Source organism: Metarhizium acridum (genome assembly GCF_019434415.1).
Source record: "Metarhizium acridum strain ARSEF 324 chromosome Unknown scaffold_1, whole genome shotgun sequence".
Lineage (NCBI taxonomy): Eukaryota > Fungi > Ascomycota > Sordariomycetes > Hypocreales > Clavicipitaceae > Metarhizium > Metarhizium acridum.
In genome coordinates this window covers 3,003,015-3,026,687 of record NW_027094015.1, presented here as the reverse complement: position 1 = coordinate 3,026,687, position 23,673 = coordinate 3,003,015, and the positions used below count along the sequence as shown (strand labels likewise).

Sequence of the window (23,673 nt, the reverse complement as noted above, 5' to 3'; positions counted from 1 at the left end):
CAGCTGTTGGCATCTGCTGTCTGCCATCTACGATGGGTGCTACTTGAGTGTTGGTTGGTTGGCGCCCACACGATTGAGAATGCCTTACTAAGCACACTTGGCTAATGGACGATTCATAACATGGCGTGCCAAAGTACGCGCGGAATTAATTAGCCACCTACGTTCTCAGGCACTTGACTGTCTCAAGGAAGTTATGAAATAGTACTAATGCTGTTTTATCGTGCCTTTTGTCGAGAAGCAAGCAGGTGACAGCGCGCACAAGATGGTCATTTGGGTAGGCTCTAGTTGGCGAGGTCGCCGGCCGCGGTGACGCTTACATCCGATACTGCCTAAGTAAGCTTAGATGCATGCTAAAAGCCCTGGGGCTCGGGCTAGGAAAGAGCAGCCTCTTAAGCAAAGGAGTTGCGAATCAATGACGCCAGGCGCTGGCAGCACGGGCAATGACAAGCCGACTGGTCCGCCATGAAAAATTTCGCCTGCCACCACCCGCTTGCGACATTGACCTTTGGGGGACCTTGGCCCCGCCGGCCGCCCAAGGTTCCGCGATGCTCCTACACTTATTATGTGGAGGTACCGAAGTACTTAACAGCATCAATTTCTTCTTCTCCAGCCTGAATCTGCGGTCTTTTCTTTTCCGTGGTACAAACACGACTCCACCGCCTTGACCTACTACAGGTGCCTTGGTCGTTCGCCTGTTTATTTTTCGAACTTTGCACAGGCTCTCTCTTTGAAACATGACATAGCTCGGCGTACTCATTTTCGGCATTATCAGCAGCACCAAATTCTGCTACCAAGATGGCGCGGCACCCAAGGCCGCTCTCGCAGGTTCTGCCTCCCCTTATCTTGGGGACGGCCACTTTCAATTACCAATACAACGACGACCCTTCGCAAATGCCCTACACCGACATCGTTCGAAGGGCACTCCAGCACAACATTACCGCCTTTGACACCTCGCCGTATTATGGGCCCTCGGAAGTTCTGCTCGGCGATGCGCTCCGAACATTAACACCGCCGCCAAATCGTGATGGTTATTTTCTCATTACAAAGGCTGGCCGAATTGCGAGCAATGAATTCGATTACTCGCCGCCATGGATTCGGTACAGTGTTTGTCGCAGTCTTGAGCGCCTGAATACACCCTACCTGGACCTTGTCTATGCCCACGATGTGGAATTCGTATCTCCGACGGAGGTCTTGGAGGCTATCAAGGAGCTGCGAAGATTGCGAGATCAAGGTTTGGTCCGTTACGTGGGAATTAGCGGGTATCCTGTGGAAATTTTGGTGTCGCTAGCCGAGATGGTTTTGGAACAGACTGGGGAGCCCCTGGATGCTGTCATGTCTTACGCCAATTACTGCATTCAAAATACCCAGCTTGGACGGCCCGATATCCTTGACCGGTTCAAGAAGGCCGGCGTGGACTGTATACCTAATGCTAGCATGCTAGGAATGGGCTTGATAACAACCAGAGGAGCTGACAGTAGTCCTATGGCCTCCTGGCACCCTGCGCCGCCCCGGCTACGAGAAGCTTGCCACAGCTTGGCTGCGGTTGCAAGCAAGGCAGGAGAGCATCTCGAAGAAATTGCCATTCGTTGGGCTCTGGAAAACTGGGCTCACGTTGGCAGCCAATTCGGCTCGGTTGCCTACCCGCCGGAGCTCTTATCAGAGGCAAGAGTGGACGAAACTGGCTCGCCTGCTCGGATCGGTGTCAGTGTAATGGGCGTTTCCAACGTGGAAGAACTGGAGGAGACGTGGGCCCTGTGGAAGAGCGTTGTTGGGCTTGCGAACCGAGCGGATGAAGACTCGGCAGAGAGGAGCCATAGGATCAACCGTATTGTCACGCAACAGATGTGGCCGAGGTTGGGGCCGTGGAAGGATTACTCGTGGCAGAGTGGCGGAGAGGCCTTTACGAACATGAGACAAGCAAAAGGTGTTGTTCCCATCGACGCAGTCGCGCAGCGGTGGGGTTTGATACCCAAGACGTTTTTAGACAACGCCAAGATTTAACAGTATTCAATACGCATTTCTGACCCATGGAAGATATACGGTCGGTCTCTTGTGCTTAACCGTAACGAGGGCCTTGGTGCCAACTGTTTGCAACCACCAGCTTTCCAGCCAGCACATCCGTGTGACTCTACAAGAGCAATGACAACTTGTGGCGAGACCACGGCAGGTTTACCATGTCGTCCTTGGGCCGCATCTCCCGGAAAAGACTTGGCTGCTTCTTTTGGCCATACCTGTTCTGATGGCACTGTGTTCCAGGATTATGGTCCGTTGATGGCAGTGGTACATGTTCCTCGGGTATAAGCACCGGCAAGCTAGTCAGATTCCTTGATAATTCCATCGCAGCACGTTAGCGCAACACCTCACTCAGCTCTGAGCCGCATCGTATCTCGCGTTTAGCTTTCCCTGCAAGCCCCACATGCCTAATTCAAGATGTGTATGTACGGAGTATGCGGAGCAAGTACAAATTGATCGTCATGGCGGGCGGTGATCCGGCCCGGAAGAAAACGTGGGTGGCATGTTAACCTTTCTAGGCAGGAGATTGACACATGCCGTTTAGTGTTTTAGATCTTCATTCGTATTTCGGCTTCAAGAGTTGAAAGCTTCGAGGCACAATTACATCAACGCTTGCCATAGACGCTGCGTAACCCAAGGACAGCATGATCTGAAATCATGTATAATAGGCCCCAGAAGGCTGCAACAACGCAAATCGAATAAACAAACATGAATCCTCAAGGGCCATCTAGGGATAAAAAAGTTTACAATGCATATCTACACTCGATTGTACGTTTTGCTTCTATCCCTAGCTGGACCGACTTCAGCAGCCCTCAACTGCCGGCCAGAGGGACCAGTTCTACCCAAACCGAATCTCGGCGGCTCGCCGATCTTAAAGTTAGCAGGGCAAAACCTCACACAGACTCTAGATGATGCCGTGCAGGGCGTCATTAAAGCAGGATGGCCTGTGGAGAATGTGTCTTTTTCCCTGGCTGTTGTGTCCACGTATCAGAAGAGTGCAGGTGTCCCTATTTGGGAGTATCACCATCGGGCTGAGAAGAACGACCGAGGTGTCAAAAATATCACTCGTGATTCGCAGTACCTGATTGGCTCTGTGAGCAAGGTCATCTCGGACTATATTCTTCTCAAGTCTGGGGTCGACATTGATCGTCCTGTTACCGACTTTATTCCAAAGCTGAATAGCTCCAGGTCCAAGGTTCAATGGAAAGACATTACACTGCGCATGCTTGGATCGCAGTTAAGCGGGGCACCTGCAAATAGTCAGTGTTCTCTCAATGGAGTGATACTATAGGAACTAGTTACCGTGGCTATGCTAACAAGTCTTAGACGGATTCTCGGAGTACTATTATCTGAAAGAACTCTTCGTCCAATCTGGGTTCCCGCCAATTAAGGACTCAGATTACCCACCATGCGGCGCCATAGGTCTCAATCAAGGCTGCTCTGTAGATGGTGTGCTCCTCCAAATGTGCGGCAATTCCCAGGCTAACTTGTGATTGCAGAGATTCTCGAGGGCATGATAAGCCAATACCCGGTCACGGCGCCCATGGAGCGCCCAGCTTACTCAAATATTGCATTTGTAGTTTTTGTCCTGGCACTTCAAGAAGCCACTGGGAAGAACTACACGGAGTTGGTGGCGGATATTGTGTCCAAGCCGCTTGACTTGCGGAATACTCTTCCATCCCCCGGGGAAGATTGCAAGGCTATGATTCCCCCGGGAGAAAGCTCTTGGGGTACAGATTATGGATACAATGCCCCGTGAGTGATGATTCCAGAAGTCAACCGTGGTTCCGAGATCTCGACACTGATCATATGAAATACAGTGGTGGCGGCTTGGTGTCATCCGTGGCCGATCTCTCCAAGTTCGCTTACGCCCTCCTTACACGGTCCCTCGATCTAACACCAACGCAAATACGGAAATGGTTGAAGCCGGAGGACTGGACTGGCGCGGACAGTGCGGTCGGTATGCCTTGGGAATTCTCCCGACCTCTCACCCTTACGCCTTCGCACCCGCACCCAGTCACTGTGGCTGGCAAGGGCGGCGGCGCGCAACTTTACAGCAGCCAGCTGAACATAGTAGATGAATACGGAGTGGGTCTCATCATGCTCTCTGCGGGAAACTCGGGGGCTTCCACGGTTCTCTCCGACGCTCTTCTCGCGACCTTTGTACCAGCGGCAGACGAGGCCTCAAGGGACCAAGCAGAAAAGCAGTATGCCCGCACTTTCAAGTCTGAGCGTACCAGCACACAAAACAAGTCGGTCGAGGCGAGCTTCAAGTTGGACAATGATTCTCTCGTCATCTCTGAAATTCGTCATGGTGGCGACGACGTCTTTGGTGGTATCAAGAAGATTTGGGGCCTGACCATCGGCCAGTATACGGCGACTTTCGGCTCTGCAATGAGGCTCTTCCCCACGGACCTGTATCAAACGACTCAGATGGATGGGAAGAATGTCGCTGCGGAGGTTTGGCGTCTGTGGCCGGAGTTTGGCGAGCCCATCGAGTCCGACATGCCTGGTTCGAATTCGGGCTTCGAAAACTGTTTACAGTGGACTCTTGGGGATTGGATCCATTACGGAAAAGAGCCTCTTGACAGAGTCATCTTCTACAAGGACGCTAGTCAGCATGTTATTGGCTTTGAGATGCCTTTCCTTCGATCTGGAATCTTGAAACCCATGTAAGTCGACGTGGTGAACAATGAGCATGAAGCTTGAGCTACCTGCGAGCGTGTGGGCCGGAGAACGTTGGGCTCGAATGAAATTGCAGGATATTCTTTCAATGTTACTATTTAGGGCTCCCTTTCTAACGCTTTAATTTGTTTTCTCGCATGATTTTGTGGAATGTGTCGTGATTGATTATGTCTGGTACTTCGGTGCATGGCCCCACCAGCGGTCTGACTTGACAGGTACCTAGGTACTTTAGGTAGGCACTTGAACATTGCCCACTGAACCATTAAAATTGGAACTCAAGCTCCGATCTCGTAGTTCGCAACCATCACACAACGGCCAGAGCTACGGATTGGCTTTAGGACTCCATGGCAGGTGGACGAAAAGCGAAGCCTGCACCGCCTCCGCGGCCTACGAACACGCTCATCGTAGACAACGGCGCATACACGTTAAAGGCTGGCATTGTAGCCAACGGGCACGTCGGCGAGCCTCGAATCATCCCCAACTGCATCGTACGCGATCGATCGAGAAAGGTCTTTCTCGGATCCGACATTGCTAAATGTAGCGACTTTGGCGAACTGCAATTCCGACGGCCGGTTGAGAGAGGGTTCATTGTCAATTGGGAAGCCCAAAAAGAAATATGGGATCAAGAGCTTTTCGACAATGCTGCAACCAAGTGCGATCCCACCGAGGCGCGTCTGATTCTTTCAGAGCCCCCGAACGGGCTGCCAGTCCTGCAGACGAATTGCGATCAAGTTGTCTTTGAGGAGTACGGATTTGCTAGCTACTACCGAGGTATTGGTAAGTGGCGTGGTGCTGGAAAAAAAAAGGTACATTACTCGGTTTCTAATAAAGGGGGGAGATAGGCTCGACTTTCAATGCCTACCACGATATTCAAAACCTTTTCCGGACGCCAAAAGATGCCCCCACGGCGGCAAACGTCCCCGCAGAAGTCATGTTGGTGGTCGACTCTGGTTACTCCCATACGACCATCACGCCCTTGCTTCGTGGGCAGCCACTGCACTCAGCGGTCCGGCGACTCGACGTCGGGGGCAATCTTCTCACGAATTATCTGGCTCGTCTTTTATCCCTTCGGCACTTCGACATGCGCAACGAAACATATATTGTCAACGAAATGAAGGAGGCGGCGTGCTACGTGACACTAGACTTCAAGTCGGACATTGAGAAGACGTGGAAGGGCACAAGGGGCGAGAAACGACCGTCTCATATGTCCGGAGATGGCATTGTCAGAGACTACGTCTTGCCGGATTTTCACACACACACAAAGGGATCTATGCGCGAGTATGACCCCACAAGGCACACCAAGGCGCGAAAACTAGCTGCGGCCGGTCAGACGGATGAAGATGTTTTGACGTTGCGCAACGAGCGGTTCGCCGTCCCAGAGCTCATATTCAACCCCTTGGACATGGGCATGCAGCAACCAGGGTTGGCCGACTTGATCCAACAATCTCTGCAACAACTTCCAGTGGGGTTGTGGCCTGGCCTGCTGGCCAATATTGTCGTTGTGGGAGGCAGCACTTTGTTTGATGGCTTCATCCAGCGTCTCCAGAAGGAGGTGGTGCAACGAGTACCGGACGACTGTGTTGTGCGCGTTGCAAGACCTGCTGATCCCATTACTAGTACTTGGTTTGGGGCCGCCAACCTGGCCAGTCACCCCAACATCGAGAAGCTTGTAGTCACGAAGAAGGAATACGAGGAACTGGGCTCGGCTTTGGTCGCGCGTAAATTTGCCGCTGGCCTCAATCTAACCTGAGAACCAACCGAGGTGACGCCGAATCGTTTTGCCAGCCGCAAACCGCCAGCCCCCATGTTGATACCTGGGGACATGCGTTTCCACCAACCGGCAAAGAACATGCATGACGTGGTCCTGGATCTCGTATCAGACTGGCGGCTAAACTGGCCCGGCATACATTGAGGGTAACCCAAAGTCGAGATTCGGCTAGGTGATCTTGGCGTGCCGCGCCCAGGTGTTTCCAACCTGATGGATGCTACGTCGAAAGGACAGGATTACTACCCCACCAGAACAACAATGTCTCTCACAATGATACGAACTTGTTAATATGAAAAGCGGCGTGGCTCAAAAAAGTTTTATTTTGCAAATTTTCTGCATTAGAGTCGAGTATGCGAGTCGCTATCTGATGGGGGGGGGAGCTTTTTGTCAAAATAATACTCATCATGTCGGTCATAAATTCACACATTACGTGTGTTGGTGGCTTCTCCATGTCTAGATTTCTCTAGACGAAGCCGGCGTGGAATTTGTATATTCCTTTATTTTTGCTGCTAGCGGCCCCTGTCCCTCTTTTGTTCAGAGGAGCGGCCTGGTCAGCGCGTCTCGAATCCTACGTCGCGCAAGACTGAGAGGGATGCCATTCGAGGCAAGCTGCATACGGGTGCCCGACTTGGAGTCCCTGACGAGACGTATTAGCGGCAAAATTTCTTCTCGGTTGTGAAAGCCAAGAGCATGCCATAGACTTACTGTCGTCCCAGACCACGGCCACGCGAGATGCACCAATCGCACTGATGGGCGGGTGTTAGCAGATGGCTGGTAGATGATAATGAGAAGACGTACATATTCAGAAGATGAGCCTTCATTGTGAACAATGCAGTAGCCCGCGGAGCACTTTTTGCAACTCCTTTGCGTCTGGCTGATGCATTCCTCGCACTACCAGGAGTTAGTGATGCCGGCGTAATGGAAATGTGCAATATCAATGGCTTACATTGTTGCCACATTCCCAGCAGCTCTTGGTGACGAGATTCTATAAACTCTGTTAGCAGAACGTCCCAAGATGAACAAAACTCTCCCAAAATATGACCAAAAAAAATCATCGCCAGGTGTACATGAAGGTGACATGGGTGCTGCGTACAAATCTGCACAAACACCAGCAGGCAGGCCTCAAGTCACTGAACTGAAGATGCCCCCGTCTCCTCATGGATGGGGGATCAGAGTATCTCATCCTGGGCAGCCAGTCTCGCTGCCGAACATTGGAAACATGTACCGTGTCGTACCTTGATCTTGGGTGTGCTGTCCTGCAAGTCTAGGATCTGAGCAAAGTTTGCCACACCGTCGTCCTCATCTACTACGATGAAGTTGTTCACGCCCGCGTCCTGTCCCTGGCCGGGAAGCTGGAAGCATGATTCGCACCACCACTTGTTGCAGCACGTGCAGTAGCGCTCGCGGAGGCAGTCGGGGCACCGCGGGACAAAGCTCTGGCCGGGCTGCGAGGGACAAGTCGCGGCGCGGACCGAAGATGTCATGATGGGGACGGGGGCGAGAAGAGGCAGGCACTGCGGCGGGCAGCGCGCCTCCGACACCAAGCCCTCTGGCGCTTTGCCGCAGCCATCACAGCCGCCCACGGCGTGCGTGGCCACGGCCGGCGTGTTGTCCGCCATCATCAAGGGTCGCCCGAAGGCGGGTGAGTTTCTGTGCCGGGGCCCCTTGCAGAGGACCGCGTCAAAGGCAATGATGCCTTCACACGCCGCCATGCAGTTGATCCATTCCTGCGAGATGGGCCGCGTGATGACTCGGCCGCGTTTGCACCACCAGCTGTCGCCTTCTCGCTCGAGAGAGGACGCGAGAGCTCGGTGGCTCTTGTGGTTCCACCCGGAACCGATGGAGGCTCGAGGTTCCCGGTCCTGCAGGGCCGGTTCCGTCTCTGGATGCACCTCCTTGAAGCCGAATACGTAGAGTGCCTTGAGCCGCGGAGAGTTCTCAGGTCGCGTCGACCGACAAGCATACTGCAGGGCCCCGCGGAACTTGGCCTGGTTCAAGTTTTTGACGTCTCGGATGCTCAGGATGCGCACACTATATGAAGTGTCGTTGATGAGCTCGTGGCACAGGTCGGAAGTGACTGACAGGCCATCGAGGATCAAGGTCTGGACATGCTTCCAGATGTCTTGCCGCTGGATGGTGTTGAACACGCCTCTCAACGGACCGGAATAGAAACTTGATGCCGTCAGCGACTCATTTACAGGGTGTACAGAGCCAAAAAGTTCAGAAGAACAAAGGGCGGGACTGCTGTGAGAAGGAGAAAAACTCACTCATCTTCACTCAGGTTTTCATCCAGTTGGACATTGCGCCACACTTCACCACCGTTGTCGATGGGGTTGATGTCGAACTGGGCCCTTTTGACCCGTGTGAGGTCGAGGTGCCGAAATACGCCGGGGGTGTTGCGGATAAGAGATCGGAACTCTTTATTGGTAGCGGAAAGTTGAAGCAGGCTGTATATAGGCAGGTAGGGCGCAAGAGTACGGAGGATTAGAGAGTTATGGAGGACATCGAACAGAGATAGTGTATTTATCTCGAGCTCTTCACGCGTTTGACCGTTCACGGTAGCTTGGCTCATGTCAGGCTGCCAGAACAAGGGGAATCGAGAGCCAAGAGTGTTTTGAATATGAAGGGGGGGCGGATTCGGTGGATGGACAAGAGAAATGAGGCTATGAATTAATGTGAATCAATGTGAGATGGCCTAATAGGCGTGTAACCGCTAGACAGTAACAAATAATCAACTCTGGTGTTGCCGACTCCTATCAGAACAGAGTAACCTGACTCTCACTCGATGATACGTATTGGAATTTTTCGAGATGCTCGGGATATGCCAGCAAGGCGAACAAGTTCAAATCGTGGCCAAAGGGGGGAGAGAGTAAGACCCCCGTACGATATATAAGAGAAACTGCGTGTGTATCCAAAACCCAGCCGGGGTGGAGCAGAAGTGATGAGGGTTTCGGTCCGTGTGGAACAAGAAATAGAGATGCCGCCTAAGGTTATCTAAAGGCTGTCATACCACGAGCGGTCATGTAACCCTGGGACTGCCCTTTGGACTACGGAGTAGGTTGGGATTGGGCCGAGTGAAGGACAGGGTGAGACAGGTTCCAAATATTCATTCCCGCCGCTCAAACGCGGCCAGGTGAAGGAGGATATCTCCTTCACCAGTGAAACAGAGGCCGGGGTGTGGATTGGCGGCGACCAGCGACCACCGAGAGAGAGTTTTCCTTGTCGAAAGCGTCTGTGTGTCGTGGGACAACAGGGATAGGACAAGATGCGTGTCGGGATTTGCGGACTTGGAAGGTATTAAATTGCGAACCGTCAGCGGGTTGCACGGCTTTTAAAGTGGTAGATGGCGAGTTGACAAGGGACAGCCCGGTCGGCCGGGAATACAAATGGAGAAGAGTTGAGAAGTTCAAAGCGAACCGTGGGCATGTGTGGTTGTGGTTGTGGTTGTGGTGAGGAGGCAGAGACGCATGGGCACGGCACGGAGAAGGGATGGGATTGACCGGAGCTCCTTTTTACATACCCATACCTGTTACCTGGGTTCTATCTTGGGAATCTCGGTGAGACATGAAACAAGAGCGGCTCTTTGGCATCGCTCCGTCTAGTGCTCTGTACGGATGGGGTGAACCGTGGTTGCATCTGCCGAGTACACATGTACAAATAAATACGCAAGCGCTTTACGTGGTGGCGACCTGGGCGCCTCAGGAAGCAAACACCATTTGCAGTTAGTTTCTCGGGAGGTGAGTGACCAGACCAGACCGTGATGGTGCCATTTCAGATCAGGCCAAACGGACAAGTACCCGAGCAACGTGCGATGGTGGGCTTATCGGGGCATAAGACCACATGCATGCGGGCACCGATTCTTTAATCGGCATTGGTTGCCTACTATCTGGGGAGACTAATAAAACACGAGTGCGTCGAGGCAAAGGGTCAAGTCTGGGAGCTTGAGGTCTATGACTCGGTGCTGACATGGCGAATAAGAGCCAAAGACGTAATGCCTTCATGTACTCCCTACACCTTGGGCCATGCCGACGATTTGATGATTGAATCATTTTGCACCGGATGGCCCTGGCACCAGTCTGCGCTGGTCCATGCATGTTATCAATTAATCCTTGCGCCTGCATCTTTGCCAAAAGCCACATGCAGTGCCCAGCGTTTTCACCTCTATTACAAAGAGAAACGACAAAGAACAAACAGACACCATCCAGAGCCTCAAAGCTGCTGCTATTGCTTTGTGGTTGCCACAGGACGCCATCTCCCAACACTTTCTTTCCTTCTCCACAGATGCCCAATCTCATCAAAAAACTGCCATCAAGTCATCAGAGTTATTACCGTGGACCAAAGGTGCCATGCATCAGCAATGTGGCATGTCTCTGCGGATCAAAAGCATCACCCCCGGATTCCCCTTTTCGCCTTCTACTGCTCGGATGAGATCGACAATCTAGCTGGCTAACAAAACCCAGTTGCTCAGGTCACCCGCCAAGTCGAGATGGACACAGATCAAGGCGCTCGCTCATCAATGCCCCGTAATCTCGCAGCCCACGCTGCAATGTCCGTACGGAGTGCTGGGTTTAGGCCCGAAAAGGGTCTCTGACAGACCCGCTCTGGCGACGTCACCACTGTTGTTTGTGGATCCCTGTCGAGTGACACACTGGATTGCTTGAAGCTTTTCAACTCGTCGATAATACAAGGGTTTTGGGGGCTGAGGCCAAGCTTGGCTGGGCCTACATCTTTGACCAGTGCGCGAGTCTGGGAGCTGGAACCGAACAGAGTTCGCACTGGTGCGTGACTGTAAAAAAAAAAGCAACATCTTTGCAACAAGCCCGTCCATGAGATAGATCTCTTAGATCGGTGGTGTTGCTACCCGACATTCGAGACGCTCGACGACACCACAGCTTTTCCGTGTCAACTCCTATCTCGGCAGTACCCTTCGGTCCGTAGGATACCACCCTGTCCAACTTGCTCTACGGATTAGTAGAAGAATACCAAGCTCCATCTATCTGAGTACAGAGTACTCCAAGGAGTACTGTGGCCAGCGCCGGATGACCCTTGTCATCAACACGCTCGTGTCTGTCTCTTGATTCATTCACGGAGTACAAGCAGGTGGTGGGTGGACGAGTCGAGTCCGTCTCCTGGTCCGTTCGCGACAGTACGCCATGCTTTTACTGGTTTCCTCCGTCCTCCAGTGGTCGTAGTCCCGGAGAAGACTGGACGTACGCGAACTAGTTGATTGCACTTGGTCAAATAAAATCGTTGCTCGCACGACTCAGTCATGTACATCCGCATCTGCAGCTATCAATGGACGGCTGCTCTAGACCCCTCACACGCTTAGCCGTCGCATGGATGCTCCAAGAGCAGGCTGCATACATACATACAACTTTATGCCCTACCAGCCAGTTATTGATTATAGGATTTCGGGCGCAACGCAGCCTAGAGGAAATGGCCAGCGTTGGAGTTCCGTTGATAAAGCTCGAGTCTGCGAAGGGTCTACCACCCTCTACCGTCGTTGTGGGCATGATGCCAACTTCGCCCTTTCACCAGCCCAAAGAAGACCAGGTATAAATTGAGCAAACAAACTACATCGAAATCTTCCCGACTTATTCGTTGCCTTCTCGCATGCCATTTCCAATAGCCCCAATGTTACGTATTCGTGCACCAAGTATTCTGGACTTGAAAGTAAAATGCCAGAAGCTACTAGACAGTCCACGTGACCGTGACGCTTCTGTTGGAGATGGAACATGACAGAATTTCGCTGACTGAGCATGGAGTTTCGCCTCATATCTATCTCTGGGCAGCGCCGAGGTTCCATTCATCCAAGCTTTCATTACCGTGCACTCGTAAATCTTCTTATTCTCCGTTCTCATTTCTGGTTGAGACCTAAAATGTTTTGAGATGGATCTGCTCCAGTCCAACCCGATTCTTCAGCTCATAGCGGATTGGACCGTGTCGCAACCTACACCCGCGGCCCCCCCGTCACAGCCCACGATACTGAAAAGTATTTAGCAACCGACATTCTTGATACACAAAGGGCTACCATGGACGAGCAACCAGCCTTGCGCTGGTCAGGCTCCTTTGGAGTTCTGCCCACTACAGCTACGTCAGTCAAGCACTTGTCCGGAGACAAGATTGTCCTCCCGCAGTCTGCGTTGGAACAGCTCCTAACCGCTGCGCCATCGCAGCCGATAACGGCGTCGAGCTTCACAGCATGGGATCCCCACAATCCTTACCGATCGAACGGCTTCGGTTTCGAACAGCGCCAGCAACTACCACACCCACTTACATTTCGGCTTGTAAATAGTCAGAATGGAAATGTTGTATTTGCTGGTATTCGAGAGTTTTCGGCCGAGGAGGGAACCATGGGGTTGAGTTCGTTTCTGATTGAGACCCTGGGGATTGAGCCACAGCAGCTGAATGCAACGAATGGAAACGGAACTTCCGATGCCGATGCTATCGACCTTACCGGAGACCATGTCCCGTCGACAGCTGCCTCGACTAAAATAACGGTTCATGCGACAAATGTACCAAAGGGAACATATGTCAGATTGAGACCGCTGGAGGCAGGGTACAATCCAGATGATTGGAAGTCACTGCTGGAACGACATCTCCGAGAACATTATACATGTCTGACCAAGAGTTCGATCCTCTCCGTCAATGGTGTTAAAGGGGAGACTTTTAAGTTTCTGGTAGACAATCTTTCGCCAGAAGGAGACGGAATATGCGTCGTTGACACTGATTTAGAAGTGGATATTGAGGCGCTCAACGAAGAGCAGGCTCGAGAAACGATGCGGCAGATCATGACCAAGGCTCAAACCGAGATAGTCGGTGGTGTGTCAAAAGGCGGGGATCTCGACATATGGAAAGATGTCTCGGGAAACGTGTCGCCAGGTGGATACGTAGATTACGTATTGCCATCTTGGGATCGATCGCAGCCTCTGACCATTACTCTCAGTGGTATAGAACAAGAAGATAGCGTGGATCTTTTTGTCACGCCGAAATCGTCTCGGCAGCGAGCACTACCCAGAGACACAGCTCATGTTTTTGGCGACTTTTCTTCCGCCAAGAATGGAGTCAAATCTATCACCATATCACCTACGAATGTGGAAATGGAAGGGGCAGAGTCAATACTAGTCTCTGTTCATGGGTTTTCCTCTGAAGACCACCGAAAGAGCCAGCCAATCCCATTCATTATCCGAGCTAAAGTCGGATCGCCAACAAGCAAGGCTGGACAAGAGCGTATGGACGTCGACAGGGAGGAGCACTCGACTGATGAGGAGCAGTGTCCTAATTGCAGGCAGTGGGTCCCCAAGCGTACAATGGTTCTACACGAGAACTTTTGCCGGAGGAACAACATCCCGTGCCCTCACTGCTCTGCCGTCTTCAAGAAAGACTCGGACGAGTGGCATTCGCACTGGCATTGCGAGCACGACTCGGCCAAGGGCAACTCGGCCGCCAGCAAATCAAAACACGACAGGATATTTCACCAACACCACCCCTGTCAGGACTGTGAGTTTACAACAAACTCACTAGCGGATCTAGCCAGGCATCGAACTTCGGTATGCCCCGGGAAGCTCATCCTATGTCGGTTCTGCCACCTCGAAATTCCGCAAGAAGGCGACCCTTTCAACCCGTCACCAGAAGCTGTCTTATCCGGTCTCACGGCCCACGAACTCGCTGATGGTGCCCGTACCACTGAGTGCCATTTGTGCGACAAGATTGTGCGACTTCGCGACATGGAAACGCACATGAAGCATCACGAGCTCGACAAGGTGAGCCGAGCAAAGCCAGAGATATGCCACAACGTAAACTGCGGCCGAACATTGCACGGGGTAGGACCAAAGGGACAAATCGGCGCTGGGACATCACACGGTCAAGGTCCCGGGAATGACATTGGGCTCTGTTCCCTCTGTTTTGGTCCCCTGTACGTGAGCATGCACGACCCAGAGGGCAAAGCTCTGAGACGGAGAATAGAGAGGAAGTACCTGGGACAGATGATGACTGGTTGTGGCAAGTCGCACTGCGCAAACGAGTGGTGCAAGACTGGCCGAAAGAATACCAAGGCAGAAGCAAAAGGTTCTTCAGCATCAGCTGTGTTGCCTTTTGTGAAGCCCCTGTTGGCAATGGTCGGAACCCCGGATGGACGCATGTACTTTTGTGTGGATGAGACGAATCAGAAGAGACGCAAGATTGCGGAAATGTTGGCTGCGGAGAAGGTTTGGGATCTGGAGTGGTGCGTAGCAGCGGCAGAGGCAGAGAAGGGGAATGTCGATCGGATGAGGGATTGGTTGCAGGCCTGGGCGCCGAGGAGCTGATGTGGTTCGTGGTGACGATGCATGAGATGGAGTTTTTATAGACGCGCGCATTGTTCAATGAGTGCGTGGGGAGGTATTTAGCGATCTTTTGGTGGCTGCACATGATTTTGGTTTTAGATGGATATGGATGTATTCCGACCCCTCAGGGATAGGCTATGAACAGGAAAGTTGGGTCAAATGTCTGAGTGGAATACATTGGATGAAGTGGGCAATTTAGGAATAGAATATTCCTACAATGACACGGACCACACAAGCTTGCTATTGTCCAAATACTGGCAGCAATGAAATGAAACGAAGGGGAAAAACAAAGATTTCCGTTGCGATTGTATTGCACTGCCGTGGACGGAGTTGTCCAAGGGGCTCGACACGTGTTGCCTCAGTCTGGTCAGTTAACCATCGCATCTTTTAGTTTCCATTTAAAGTATTGGTACCGTCAAATCCCATCGGTTGTGCCAAGGCTGTGAGCTCGTACCGGTAGGGGTTTTCATCCAATCAAAAAACGGATTTTTAAAAGGTACTTAATTTCACACTAAAATTACACCATAATAAAAGTCCTAGAGAACACTTAAGTTACTCCGTATAAAGAGCTACATCCCACATATTACACCCTTAACGCGACTAGCAGTCACTTGAGGTACCTAGCTGCATTCGACTAATGTGGCTCCAAGTGACCTGCTTGCAGCCTTAACACAACCGAATGGATAGGATGAGTTCTGAAAACAGCAGACAGTACGGAGTACCTACTAGGTATCTAGGTACCTTGGTAGTATGCAGGACAACCCCCTAGCCACCTGCGCATGCGGCAGATAAGCTTCACCAAGATGACAGATAATGGCTTGGCAAATGGCTTGGCAAACCTCTGTCGCAGATTACATCAATTCTAGCAACGTAGTACCGGTCAACAAGGCCCTGCACATACAGGCTCGTCTTGAATCGCATAGATAGAAGCCGTTGACAACTCCTCAAGTGCCACCTGCCAAGTACCTACCTACCTAGGTAGGTAGGTACCTACTTAAGTAGGTAGGTACTATTTAGGTACCTGGGTACCTAGGTAGGTACTAGGAGTGTAGACTACCAGACACCATACTGTGACGAGTAAGGCCGCTCTACAGAGTACTCCCACCCAGAAATATGCCTCGCTATCAAATATTCGATCATGTGTAAACATGTGTAACCTTGTACGAATTTGTACGAACTTGTACGAGGTGTGAGGAGGTCATTGTGTTACCTTTTTCTCTCCTTTTGTTTTCAAAGCAACCGCCTTGTACAGCGGCCTTTTCTCATACGGAGAACAAGAAAGTTTTGCAATCTCCGCGGTAATACCAGCCATTGACACCGAAGACAGAGATGGGCAAGACCGCTGATCGCTGCTTCCCCCTGTCCCTGCTCACCAATGATGCGATCCAGGATACCCGGCGTAGGAGACATATTCCTTCGTGCTTGGCTCTTTTCTCGAAACATTTTTCTCTCTCTTTGATTTAATTTCACAATAATACCGCCGTGTCATGCACCTGCAGAATGCTTGGCAGCAGGTGGAGTGTAGTATAGTTCTTCTCCGTGGCAACTCGACGCTTACAGCAAGGTCTCAGGTGAGCTGCCGTCGATGTCAGCCTGCATTGCAGCCTCTTCTGATGCTATTGGTATTGATGCTACATGAGACAACATAACTGGCCTTTGCAAACTGTTACACAAACCCGCCCCTATATGTTCTTCATAAAGACTCTCTGTTCAAGCCTCCTGTCAGACTTGTGCACAAATGCTGCGCATCTCCCGTCAAGGGCCACCGATTGATTTTGCACGAGACTAGCGAGAGCCTCTGCTTTTCGCGGCAATGGGGACTCGGGGTGCGATGTTGAATCCCGTCAAAAAGCGAATGCTGCTAGGCATTTCGTTGGCACTTGTATTCCTTTCCTACTTCTTTTTCAAGGAGAGACTAGGAGAGTTGGGCATCACCGCACCTGATCGACCACTTCGAGATGCCGTCAAGCTTGACCGTGGCATGCTATCAGATATAAAGACGTGGCAAAGGGAGTCGCAGATACGAAAAATCGTAGGACTGGTATTCTATGGTAGACGCAGTCAGGCCTCGATTTTGGACTGTTACCTCAAGGTGAGCCGATACGCGACCTCCTTTTGTTTTCCCCCCGTATCAATCAAATCAAGACCAGTCCCTTTTTTTAAAAAAAGGGAGGATTGCGCAGAAATCTGCGCATTCATCGGAAGCCGGTGCTAATCATGTGCACAAATTAACAGCGCAACCTTGTAAAGAACGGCGGAATCCTCGACGAGGTTATCTGGCTTCAACGCACTCAGGACCAAGCTGACTTGGCCTTCCTCAACAAGCTTATTCACTCTGAAGCGGACTACTCACGAATTGACGTCCAAAATAGTGACGGGAATTATGCGAGCGCATACGATGGAATCGAGGATGATGTCCTTTACGTTAAAGTAGACACCGATATTGTACGTAGCTTTTGTGAGGCACCGCTCAACGTTCATCATACTTATCAACGTCAAGGTATGTATCGAAGACAGCACAATTTTGTCCATGGTGCACCTGCGAGCTACTCGGCCAGACTATTTTGCTGTTGGGGCCAATATTATTAACCAGCCCCTGAGCAGTTGGCTGCATTGGGGTCTAGGCGTCGTACGACCATACTTGCCAGAAACCGAGGTGTTTTACCCCAAAGATGACGAAAAACAGGATCAACAGTCCGTTAATTGGCGCGCATCGCTTCTTCCCAAATGGAACGCCCCAAACGCTTTCAATATGTCCGAATGGTCTCCACCTGAGGGCCGGAAGCACCGATGGCTGCCAGTTCCTCACGGGGTCGATCACATTCTCGACGGGACGCCTATCACGACGACCACGTATGATGCCTACACGAGCCCTGGCTGGTGGAATTGGATAGTTGGAGCGCAGCAGCACTACAGTTTTTTGGAGCATCTAGAGACAGATCAGCTATGGCGTTATCGGTTTCACGCCTGGGACTATCGAGACCTTCGAATGGGCATCCAACTCATCGCGATGACCGGCAAGGATATTAATAGTGTCAAGCCCATTGCTCCGGATGACGAAGACTACTTTAGCGTCAAGATGCCCCGGAAGCTGGGACGTTGTGAGTAGCCTTGCATACCCTTTATTCGGTTGAAGTCGACAGTTGACTAATTGTGTCTTGGTTGAATAGCCGTGGTGGCAGCCGGTGGAGGCGTAGCGGCTCATTATAGCTTCGGCGCCCAAAAAGACGGCATGGCCAAGACGGATATTTTGGACAGGTATCGCTCGTACGCTCAGGAAAAGATATGTAAAGGGCCGATATTGTGGGCGTCGGAGGCGGATGATCCAGCTAAATAGCCATACTCGCTGGCATGGCTACTAATTGTGACATTGAAGAAATGCTACGCGGTTGTAGTGTATTCATCGACTTTAGATTTGGGATAATTGGGTTGCGGTTCATGGACGAAAGTTGAGTCTTGTCACCTAAGAGCATCTGCCAAAAACAGCAAGAAGCAAAGATGGTAACTGTCTATTCCCGGCATCTCTAGACTGCACAATATTGGCATTATTGGCCAGTCGACATGTGGTCTGCTCCCAAGGGCTTGCTGCTGCTCTCCTTGCGTATTTGCAGATATCAAGTAGATGATACTTATACGAAGGCGGCGGCCGGATTCCTATGCTGCACGTGTCGCTATTACCGTATTGTTCTTGTTGCCTTTCTCAATCTTTGAGGCGGAAGTACTCCGCACCTTGGACTCATGATTGAGTCGGAGACATTCCTTCCCGCCTTTCAGAGTATTCGTCGCCATCACACTTTAAATATAGTACACCTATTTGTCTCTGTAGCGGCACTTGATAGGACATTGAAGCGTGCGGTTGGATAAAAATCGCCCTGGCGTACAAAAAGTGTACGCAACAAGGTAAAAGCCACGCCGGAAGTCTCTAGTACTCCGTAGTGCTCGAGTATGCGCCCTGGCACATGTGCAGATTGTCTCTGGCCGTATGCGGGCGGGTTTTCAACAGAGTTCGGATGGACCGGATGGCTCATTTAGGTGTGGCCACCTTTATTTGGATGCAAACTCGAAAATGGGTTGCCAGACGCGCGGATTTGGGGATTCGCAGTCGCAACATGCAATGATGTTTGTGCTGCGTATTGCACTCCGTACATGTATGTGTACTTGAGTACTCCGTAGGGACATGGATAATGGCATATGCAGGAAATCGTGGCCTATGCTGTGATTCGTGGCTTGTCGACTGGGCGCAGGCGGGTCGTATTATGGAATTGTTCTTGATTCGGATACATGGATGATGGCGTTGAGCTGACGAAGCCATCGATTTGATGACCTCGGTGGAGCCGCAGCAGCTTCCTTGCCGCCGACTTGGAGACTTGGCTCTATCTTGGCTCCCTCGGCCGGCGCCGGGCTCAAGATGAGATCCTGCGGTAGTAGTATTACTGGATTCTTGCGTTACAAGGCATGCTGTAGTACGGTTGGAGGAGGTGGGCAGGTACTAGGCTTCCCGCGGCACGGATGATTTCCGTTTCCATCCTTGAGCAAGTCAACGTGGCTGATGTTAGCTGCTTTAGGATGCACATGTCTATGGGGTACATGACCTGGCAAGTCGGAACAAAGTCTGGTAGTTGACCTTCACACACCGTGCGCATTGTGGATTCAACAAGCTGACAACATGAATGCTGCAGCTATCCCATCGCTATTCACCAACCAAGTCATAGAATATACCTTTGACGAGGGTCATCTCGTGCTACCCATCACCCAGGTGTGCATGGCAAGCAAGTATGGAGGGAGGATGAAACATGGAGTGCTAGGTCGTAGTATATTGTTGAAGCATGTGCTCCCACCAGTTGGCCTCCACTGCGAGCACCTCGCCCCGATATTTGGACTTGGGTACTAGTAGGTACCTACTAGCTTACCAGACTTTACAGTCCTCCGTACTTAGTAGCCATTGACATTATGATTCCGGGGGCACAAAGAACATTAAAGGCGGTCGGACCACACGTAGTCAAAGAGAGCGCCTCCCGACTGATGGATGCATCTGGGATAAGAAACGGCTTCGTTGCTGCTCATTGTCTGCAAATCTAGAATCAAGACCGACCGGAGGAAAACCCCATCGTCCAAGTCCGTGCCAACATTGGGAGCACTTGAGCGCTGGATAATATTGGAGTACCAAACTTGGAGTGGAGCCGGTCCAACGCCGCCTCAGTGCTCAAGTGCTGCCAGCTGGCTGCACATGTGCTATCAGGCGAGTCCAGAGCACCGAGTTGAAAGGCTTACACCAGACAAGTAGCACTGAGTACTGGAGCCCACCAGCAGAACCCACCAGCCCACCAGCCCACCAGCCCCCAGCCGACCGGCTAGTTACCTAGAAGTTACACCAGTGCCCGTGTGCCAGCTGCTCAAGTCCAACAGCCAGTGGTCGACATCATCATCCCGCTTGTCATCGTCCTCCCGCTCACCACTTGCACTCACCAGCGTCAGCGCTGCACTTCTCTTTCGTAACGTCCATTCTCCCTCTCTTCGCCATCGCCATACTCTTTATGCCTGTATACTCTTATCCGTAGCAGCACCCGTTATCGTCGAGCATCATACCTACAGTACTTTTACACCACACTGCCGTGTTTGCTACGGGGTACACGCATTCATTCCTCAGCGTCCGAACCCTGTCCCTCATTGACGTCGCCGGCCTCCTCGGTCTCTTCGGCTCACTTGCCACCTCCAAAATCCCGCCTCGATTTTTTTTTTTTTTTTTTTTTTGAACCTCGCTCCGAAACAAAAACCTCAAAGTCTGTGGCTTTGCACACATCAGCTTTTTGCTCCATCTGAACATTTTATCTCATACGCTCTACTGCCCCGAAAACCCCAATACAATTCCTGTGCACTTGGCTGTGGTGCTGGGCAAACATCGGTCTTTCGCCAACTGCACTATCGATACCGACATGCATCCTCGTGCTGCATTGTCCACCTGACATACTCTACGAGAGCTTAATGTTGCACTGTATCAGGTATGTATGTTTGCCGTAACGGGGCCCAAACCCTTCTAGCCGGTTGTCATACCGTGAACTTGACAGCGTTTACGAATCTGGGAAATGGCGTCAGAGGCTCTGGGTTTTTACAGGTGCTGCTTCTAACTTGGTCACGGCAGATATCAAGAATCGGAAATACTCTTGCGACAGGAATCCGTACGGCGGTAGCCTGTTTCAGGCCTTACCTTATAGACCTAAACACGACATAAATTCCATCGAGCGCACTTACAATACATATATCCACTCTTCTAGCAGCGAAAGCGCAGATTCAAATTTCTGCCTAGCCGCAAAGTGCGGTGCCTTCACCATGGGCAATTCAAACACCAAGGAGTCCCGTCCGGACCACCACGACGGCTCCTCTGATCCTCGCGAGTCTGGAAGGTCGCGCAATCGCATGAGCAGGGGGGATCTGGGGGGATTTCTTAGTCTACAGCCACCCCGTGACCGTGGTCGAGATCGTCAGGATGCTCCATTCGAGCATCGTGAAACAAGACAAGAGCGCGAGGCTCGCCGACTGGAGAAGGAGCGTCTGACCAGAGCCAAGGATCGAGAGCGAAGCATCCGGGAGGAACATGTAGATGGAGGATACCTCGTGACAATGGGAACATATACCGGCACCGAAGACTTCAGCAAGCCCGTGGTTCGACAGCTTCAGGTGTGTATTTCTTTTGTCCTTTCCCTTTCTCGCTGCACAGGTCAATGAGCACAACTCCGACACTAACACGCAATACAGATCGAAAGGAAATTAGCCCCTTTCTGGCGCGGTCTGAATGACTGGTCCGATAATTGGGCAGAACATCAACTTGTAGCAGCTGCTCGGGGCTTGCCAGTCCCGGCCGCCGATGCGCCTCCCGAGACTGACCTAATTCCTCGCCCTTCACCACCTCAGCCAGAGGGGGGGAACACTCACAGCTTGCAGAATCTAACCGTTCCAATGGGTCCTAGAACTATGTCTGCCGCTTCAGACCGTAGTGGCTCTGGGGCTGGCCCTGCTGTTCCTTCTCCAACGACGGCAGCACCTCCCAAAACATCGTCAATCAAGCCAAGGGCCAAGGCACTCGCAGCAGCTCTCAGTGTAGGCTCCAGAAATGCTTCATCTACTGACTTGTCCCCAAAGGAGGTGCCTCTACCCCACGACCCATTTGTTAATGGACAGCCAATCGAGGTATACCTGTACAAGGACGCGTCCGAATGCCCTATATGCTTTCTGTCCTACCCCCCTTATTTGAATCGCACACGATGCTGCGACCAGCCTATCTGCAGTGAGTGCTTTGTGCAAATAAAGAGAGCTGACCCTCATCTGCCTGAGCATCATCCGAATGGCGAAACAAGGGATCCGAACGAGGGGCCCAATCCGGAAGACCCGCCCGAGATGCTCATATCAGAACCATCAGCATGCCCCTACTGCCAACAGCCTGAATTTGGCGTTACGTACGAGCCTCCGTCTTTTCGAAGAGGATTAGTTTATTCAACCTACGTATCTAATGTCGCTTCCTCAACCGCAATGTCCTCGCAGAGCTCTCTCAACTCCACTCTTTCTCCATCAACCCCGCTACATGTCTCGAGGCGGCGAACACATAGCTTGTCAGCAACCGCCCCTAATGTTATCACAACTGACCGAGTTCGTCCGGACTGGGCGACAAAGCTGGCCTCTGCTCGTGCTCATCAGGCACGCCGAGCCGCAGCCGCCACGGCCCTGCACACTGCCGCCTTCTTGGTCGGAGCCCAGGAAAGTAGATCCATTCTCCGTCCCGGCAGGTTTGGACGAAGGAGTACCGGAACAAATACTCCTGGAAACGAACAAACGCACAACAATCCCGGCGAAGCGGAGACTGACCCCAACGAGAGGACATCTAGTCGGAATGCCGACGGTACCCGTCGGACTCGAATGGAGGAACTCGAAGATATGATGTTCATGGAGGCTGTTCGCTTGTCTCTTGCGTCGGAAGAGGAACGGAAACGGAAAGAAGAGAAGGCCCTACGTAAGGAAGCCAAGAAACGACAGCAAGCGGAGAAGAAGGCTCAAAAGAAGGCAAACAAAGACCCTTATGGAGGGAACATTAGCGGTGCCAGCGGAAGTAGTCTTTCCCTGGGCCTTGGCCGAAGGCGCGGCAATAGTGGAGCCAGTGCCTTGAGAGTTGAGGCTACTACGCAGGGAGCTTCGCAGAACACAAAAGGGGAGGAATTGCCAACTGCCGAACCCGAAACCACGGGCGAGCTTCCGGGGAAGGGCAAAGCCGTGGATCGTGGACCGGAGGATGCTACGGCAGCGGGCAGTTCTGCTGCCGCCTCGCTTCCCATTCCCACTAGCCGTCCTCGTGGTGGCTCACATTTGCGACAGATGAGCAATGCCTCCTCACTTGGATCATCGCTCGTCGACACGCCTTCTGGAAGCTACACCGCGCCAGGATTTACTGGAGCTGATGGTACAGGTTCGCGATCTGAAGGCGATCGAGACACCGGCAGTGAACCCTTGTTCAACTTCCGCAGCCTGGCTGAACTGGTCGGAGTTAACATTGATGATGGATCTGCACAGCAGGATGGAGGAGAGGCTTCATCAGGCCATCTCAAGGACGCAACAACTCGCCCCTTGTCACACGTAAAGGAGGAAGAGAAGGAAGAGGCAGAAGCTGAACATGTGGAAACAATGGGCGCTGAGAAAGCTGGCGAAGAAGAAAAGGAATCACTACCCGCGTTGAGTAGTGAATCGACAGCTGTCGAAACTATTGGCGCCAGCGAGTTGTCCCCAAAGGTCACCATAACCCCCGGCACTCCCATGCCAGATGACGATGTCCACAGCCCAGACGCTAAGCAGCTGCATCACCCAAGTGTGCGAGTGCGACCGTCCGAAGCCATGCATTGA

General features: G+C 51.9%; 7 protein-coding genes across 7 annotated transcripts; 6 read left to right on the top strand and 1 right to left on the bottom strand.

Moving 5' to 3' along the window:
- Positions 1 to 795: 795 nt before the first annotated feature.
- On the top strand, positions 796 to 2,001 carry J3458_000886 (uncharacterized protein; the record flags this gene model as incomplete). Its single annotated transcript, XM_007809709.1, has 1 exon — positions 796 to 2,001. The coding sequence occupies one exon, from the start codon at positions 796 to 798 to the stop codon at positions 1,999 to 2,001; it is 1,206 nt and encodes a 401-aa protein (XP_007807900.1).
- Positions 2,002 to 2,761: 760 nt separating this feature from the next.
- On the top strand, positions 2,762 to 4,689 carry ARP6_2 (Actin- protein 6; the record flags this gene model as incomplete). Its single annotated transcript, XM_007809708.2, has 4 exons — positions 2,762 to 3,272; positions 3,340 to 3,462; positions 3,513 to 3,768; positions 3,834 to 4,689. 4 exons carry the CDS (start codon positions 2,762 to 2,764, stop codon positions 4,687 to 4,689), a joined length of 1,746 nt encoding a protein of 581 aa, XP_007807899.2.
- A 310-nt stretch (positions 4,690 to 4,999) lies between these two features.
- On the top strand, positions 5,000 to 7,212 carry ARP6_1 (Actin- protein 6). Its single transcript, XM_066116395.1, has 2 exons — positions 5,000 to 5,475; positions 5,541 to 7,212. Exons 1-2 carry the CDS (start codon positions 5,043 to 5,045, stop codon positions 6,446 to 6,448), a joined length of 1,341 nt encoding a protein of 446 aa, XP_065978277.1. The 5' UTR covers positions 5,000 to 5,042; the 3' UTR covers positions 6,449 to 7,212.
- Positions 7,001 to 9,038, bottom strand: J3458_000883 (uncharacterized protein; the record flags this gene model as incomplete). Its single annotated transcript, XM_007809707.2, has 6 exons — positions 7,001 to 7,103; positions 7,172 to 7,212; positions 7,265 to 7,357; positions 7,413 to 7,451; positions 7,702 to 8,638; positions 8,734 to 9,038. 6 exons carry the CDS (start codon positions 9,036 to 9,038, stop codon positions 7,001 to 7,003), a joined length of 1,518 nt encoding a protein of 505 aa, XP_007807898.2.
- A 1,396-nt stretch (positions 9,039 to 10,434) lies between these two features.
- Positions 10,435 to 15,370, top strand: J3458_000882 (uncharacterized protein). The gene has a single exon (XM_007809706.2). The coding sequence runs from the start codon at positions 12,499 to 12,501 to the stop codon at positions 14,770 to 14,772; it is 2,274 nt and encodes a 757-aa protein (XP_007807897.2). The 5' UTR covers positions 10,435 to 12,498; the 3' UTR covers positions 14,773 to 15,370.
- A 1,016-nt stretch (positions 15,371 to 16,386) lies between these two features.
- J3458_000881 (uncharacterized protein) lies at positions 16,387 to 19,069 on the top strand. The gene is made up of 4 exons (XM_066116394.1): positions 16,387 to 16,882; positions 17,026 to 17,235; positions 17,291 to 17,891; positions 17,961 to 19,069. Exons 1-4 carry the CDS (start codon positions 16,604 to 16,606, stop codon positions 18,125 to 18,127), a joined length of 1,257 nt encoding a protein of 418 aa, XP_065978276.1. The 5' UTR covers positions 16,387 to 16,603; the 3' UTR covers positions 18,128 to 19,069.
- Positions 19,070 to 20,210: 1,141 nt separating this feature from the next.
- SIP5_1 (SNF1-interacting protein) lies at positions 20,211 to 23,673 on the top strand (the record flags this gene model as incomplete). The annotated part of the gene is made up of 3 exons (XM_066116393.1): positions 20,211 to 20,789; positions 20,930 to 21,465; positions 21,544 to 23,673. Exons 2-3 carry the CDS (start codon positions 21,118 to 21,120, stop codon positions 23,671 to 23,673), a joined length of 2,478 nt encoding a protein of 825 aa, XP_065978275.1. The 5' UTR covers positions 20,211 to 20,789; positions 20,930 to 21,117.

What these genes read in the sequence shown, in the direction of transcription:
- ARP6_1 (XM_066116395.1), top strand. Translation starts at nt 5,043, where the DNA reads ATGGCAGGTGGACGAAAAGCGAAGCCTGCACCGCCTCCGCGGCCTACG. An exon ending in TAGCTACTACCGAGGTATTG is followed by an intron (nt 5,476 to 5,540) that starts GTAAGTGGCGTG and finishes GGGGGGAGATAG; the next exon opens with GCTCGACTTTCAATGCCTAC.
- J3458_000882 (XM_007809706.2), top strand. Translation starts at nt 12,499, where the DNA reads ATGGACGAGCAACCAGCCTTGCGCTGGTCAGGCTCCTTTGGAGTTCTG.
- J3458_000881 (XM_066116394.1), top strand. Translation starts at nt 16,604, where the DNA reads ATGGGGACTCGGGGTGCGATGTTGAATCCCGTCAAAAAGCGAATGCTG. An exon ending in TTAAAGTAGACACCGATATT is followed by an intron (nt 17,236 to 17,290) that starts GTACGTAGCTTT and finishes ATCAACGTCAAG; the next exon opens with GTATGTATCGAAGACAGCAC. An exon ending in GCCCCGGAAGCTGGGACGTT is followed by an intron (nt 17,892 to 17,960) that starts GTGAGTAGCCTT and finishes TTGGTTGAATAG; the next exon opens with CCGTGGTGGCAGCCGGTGGA.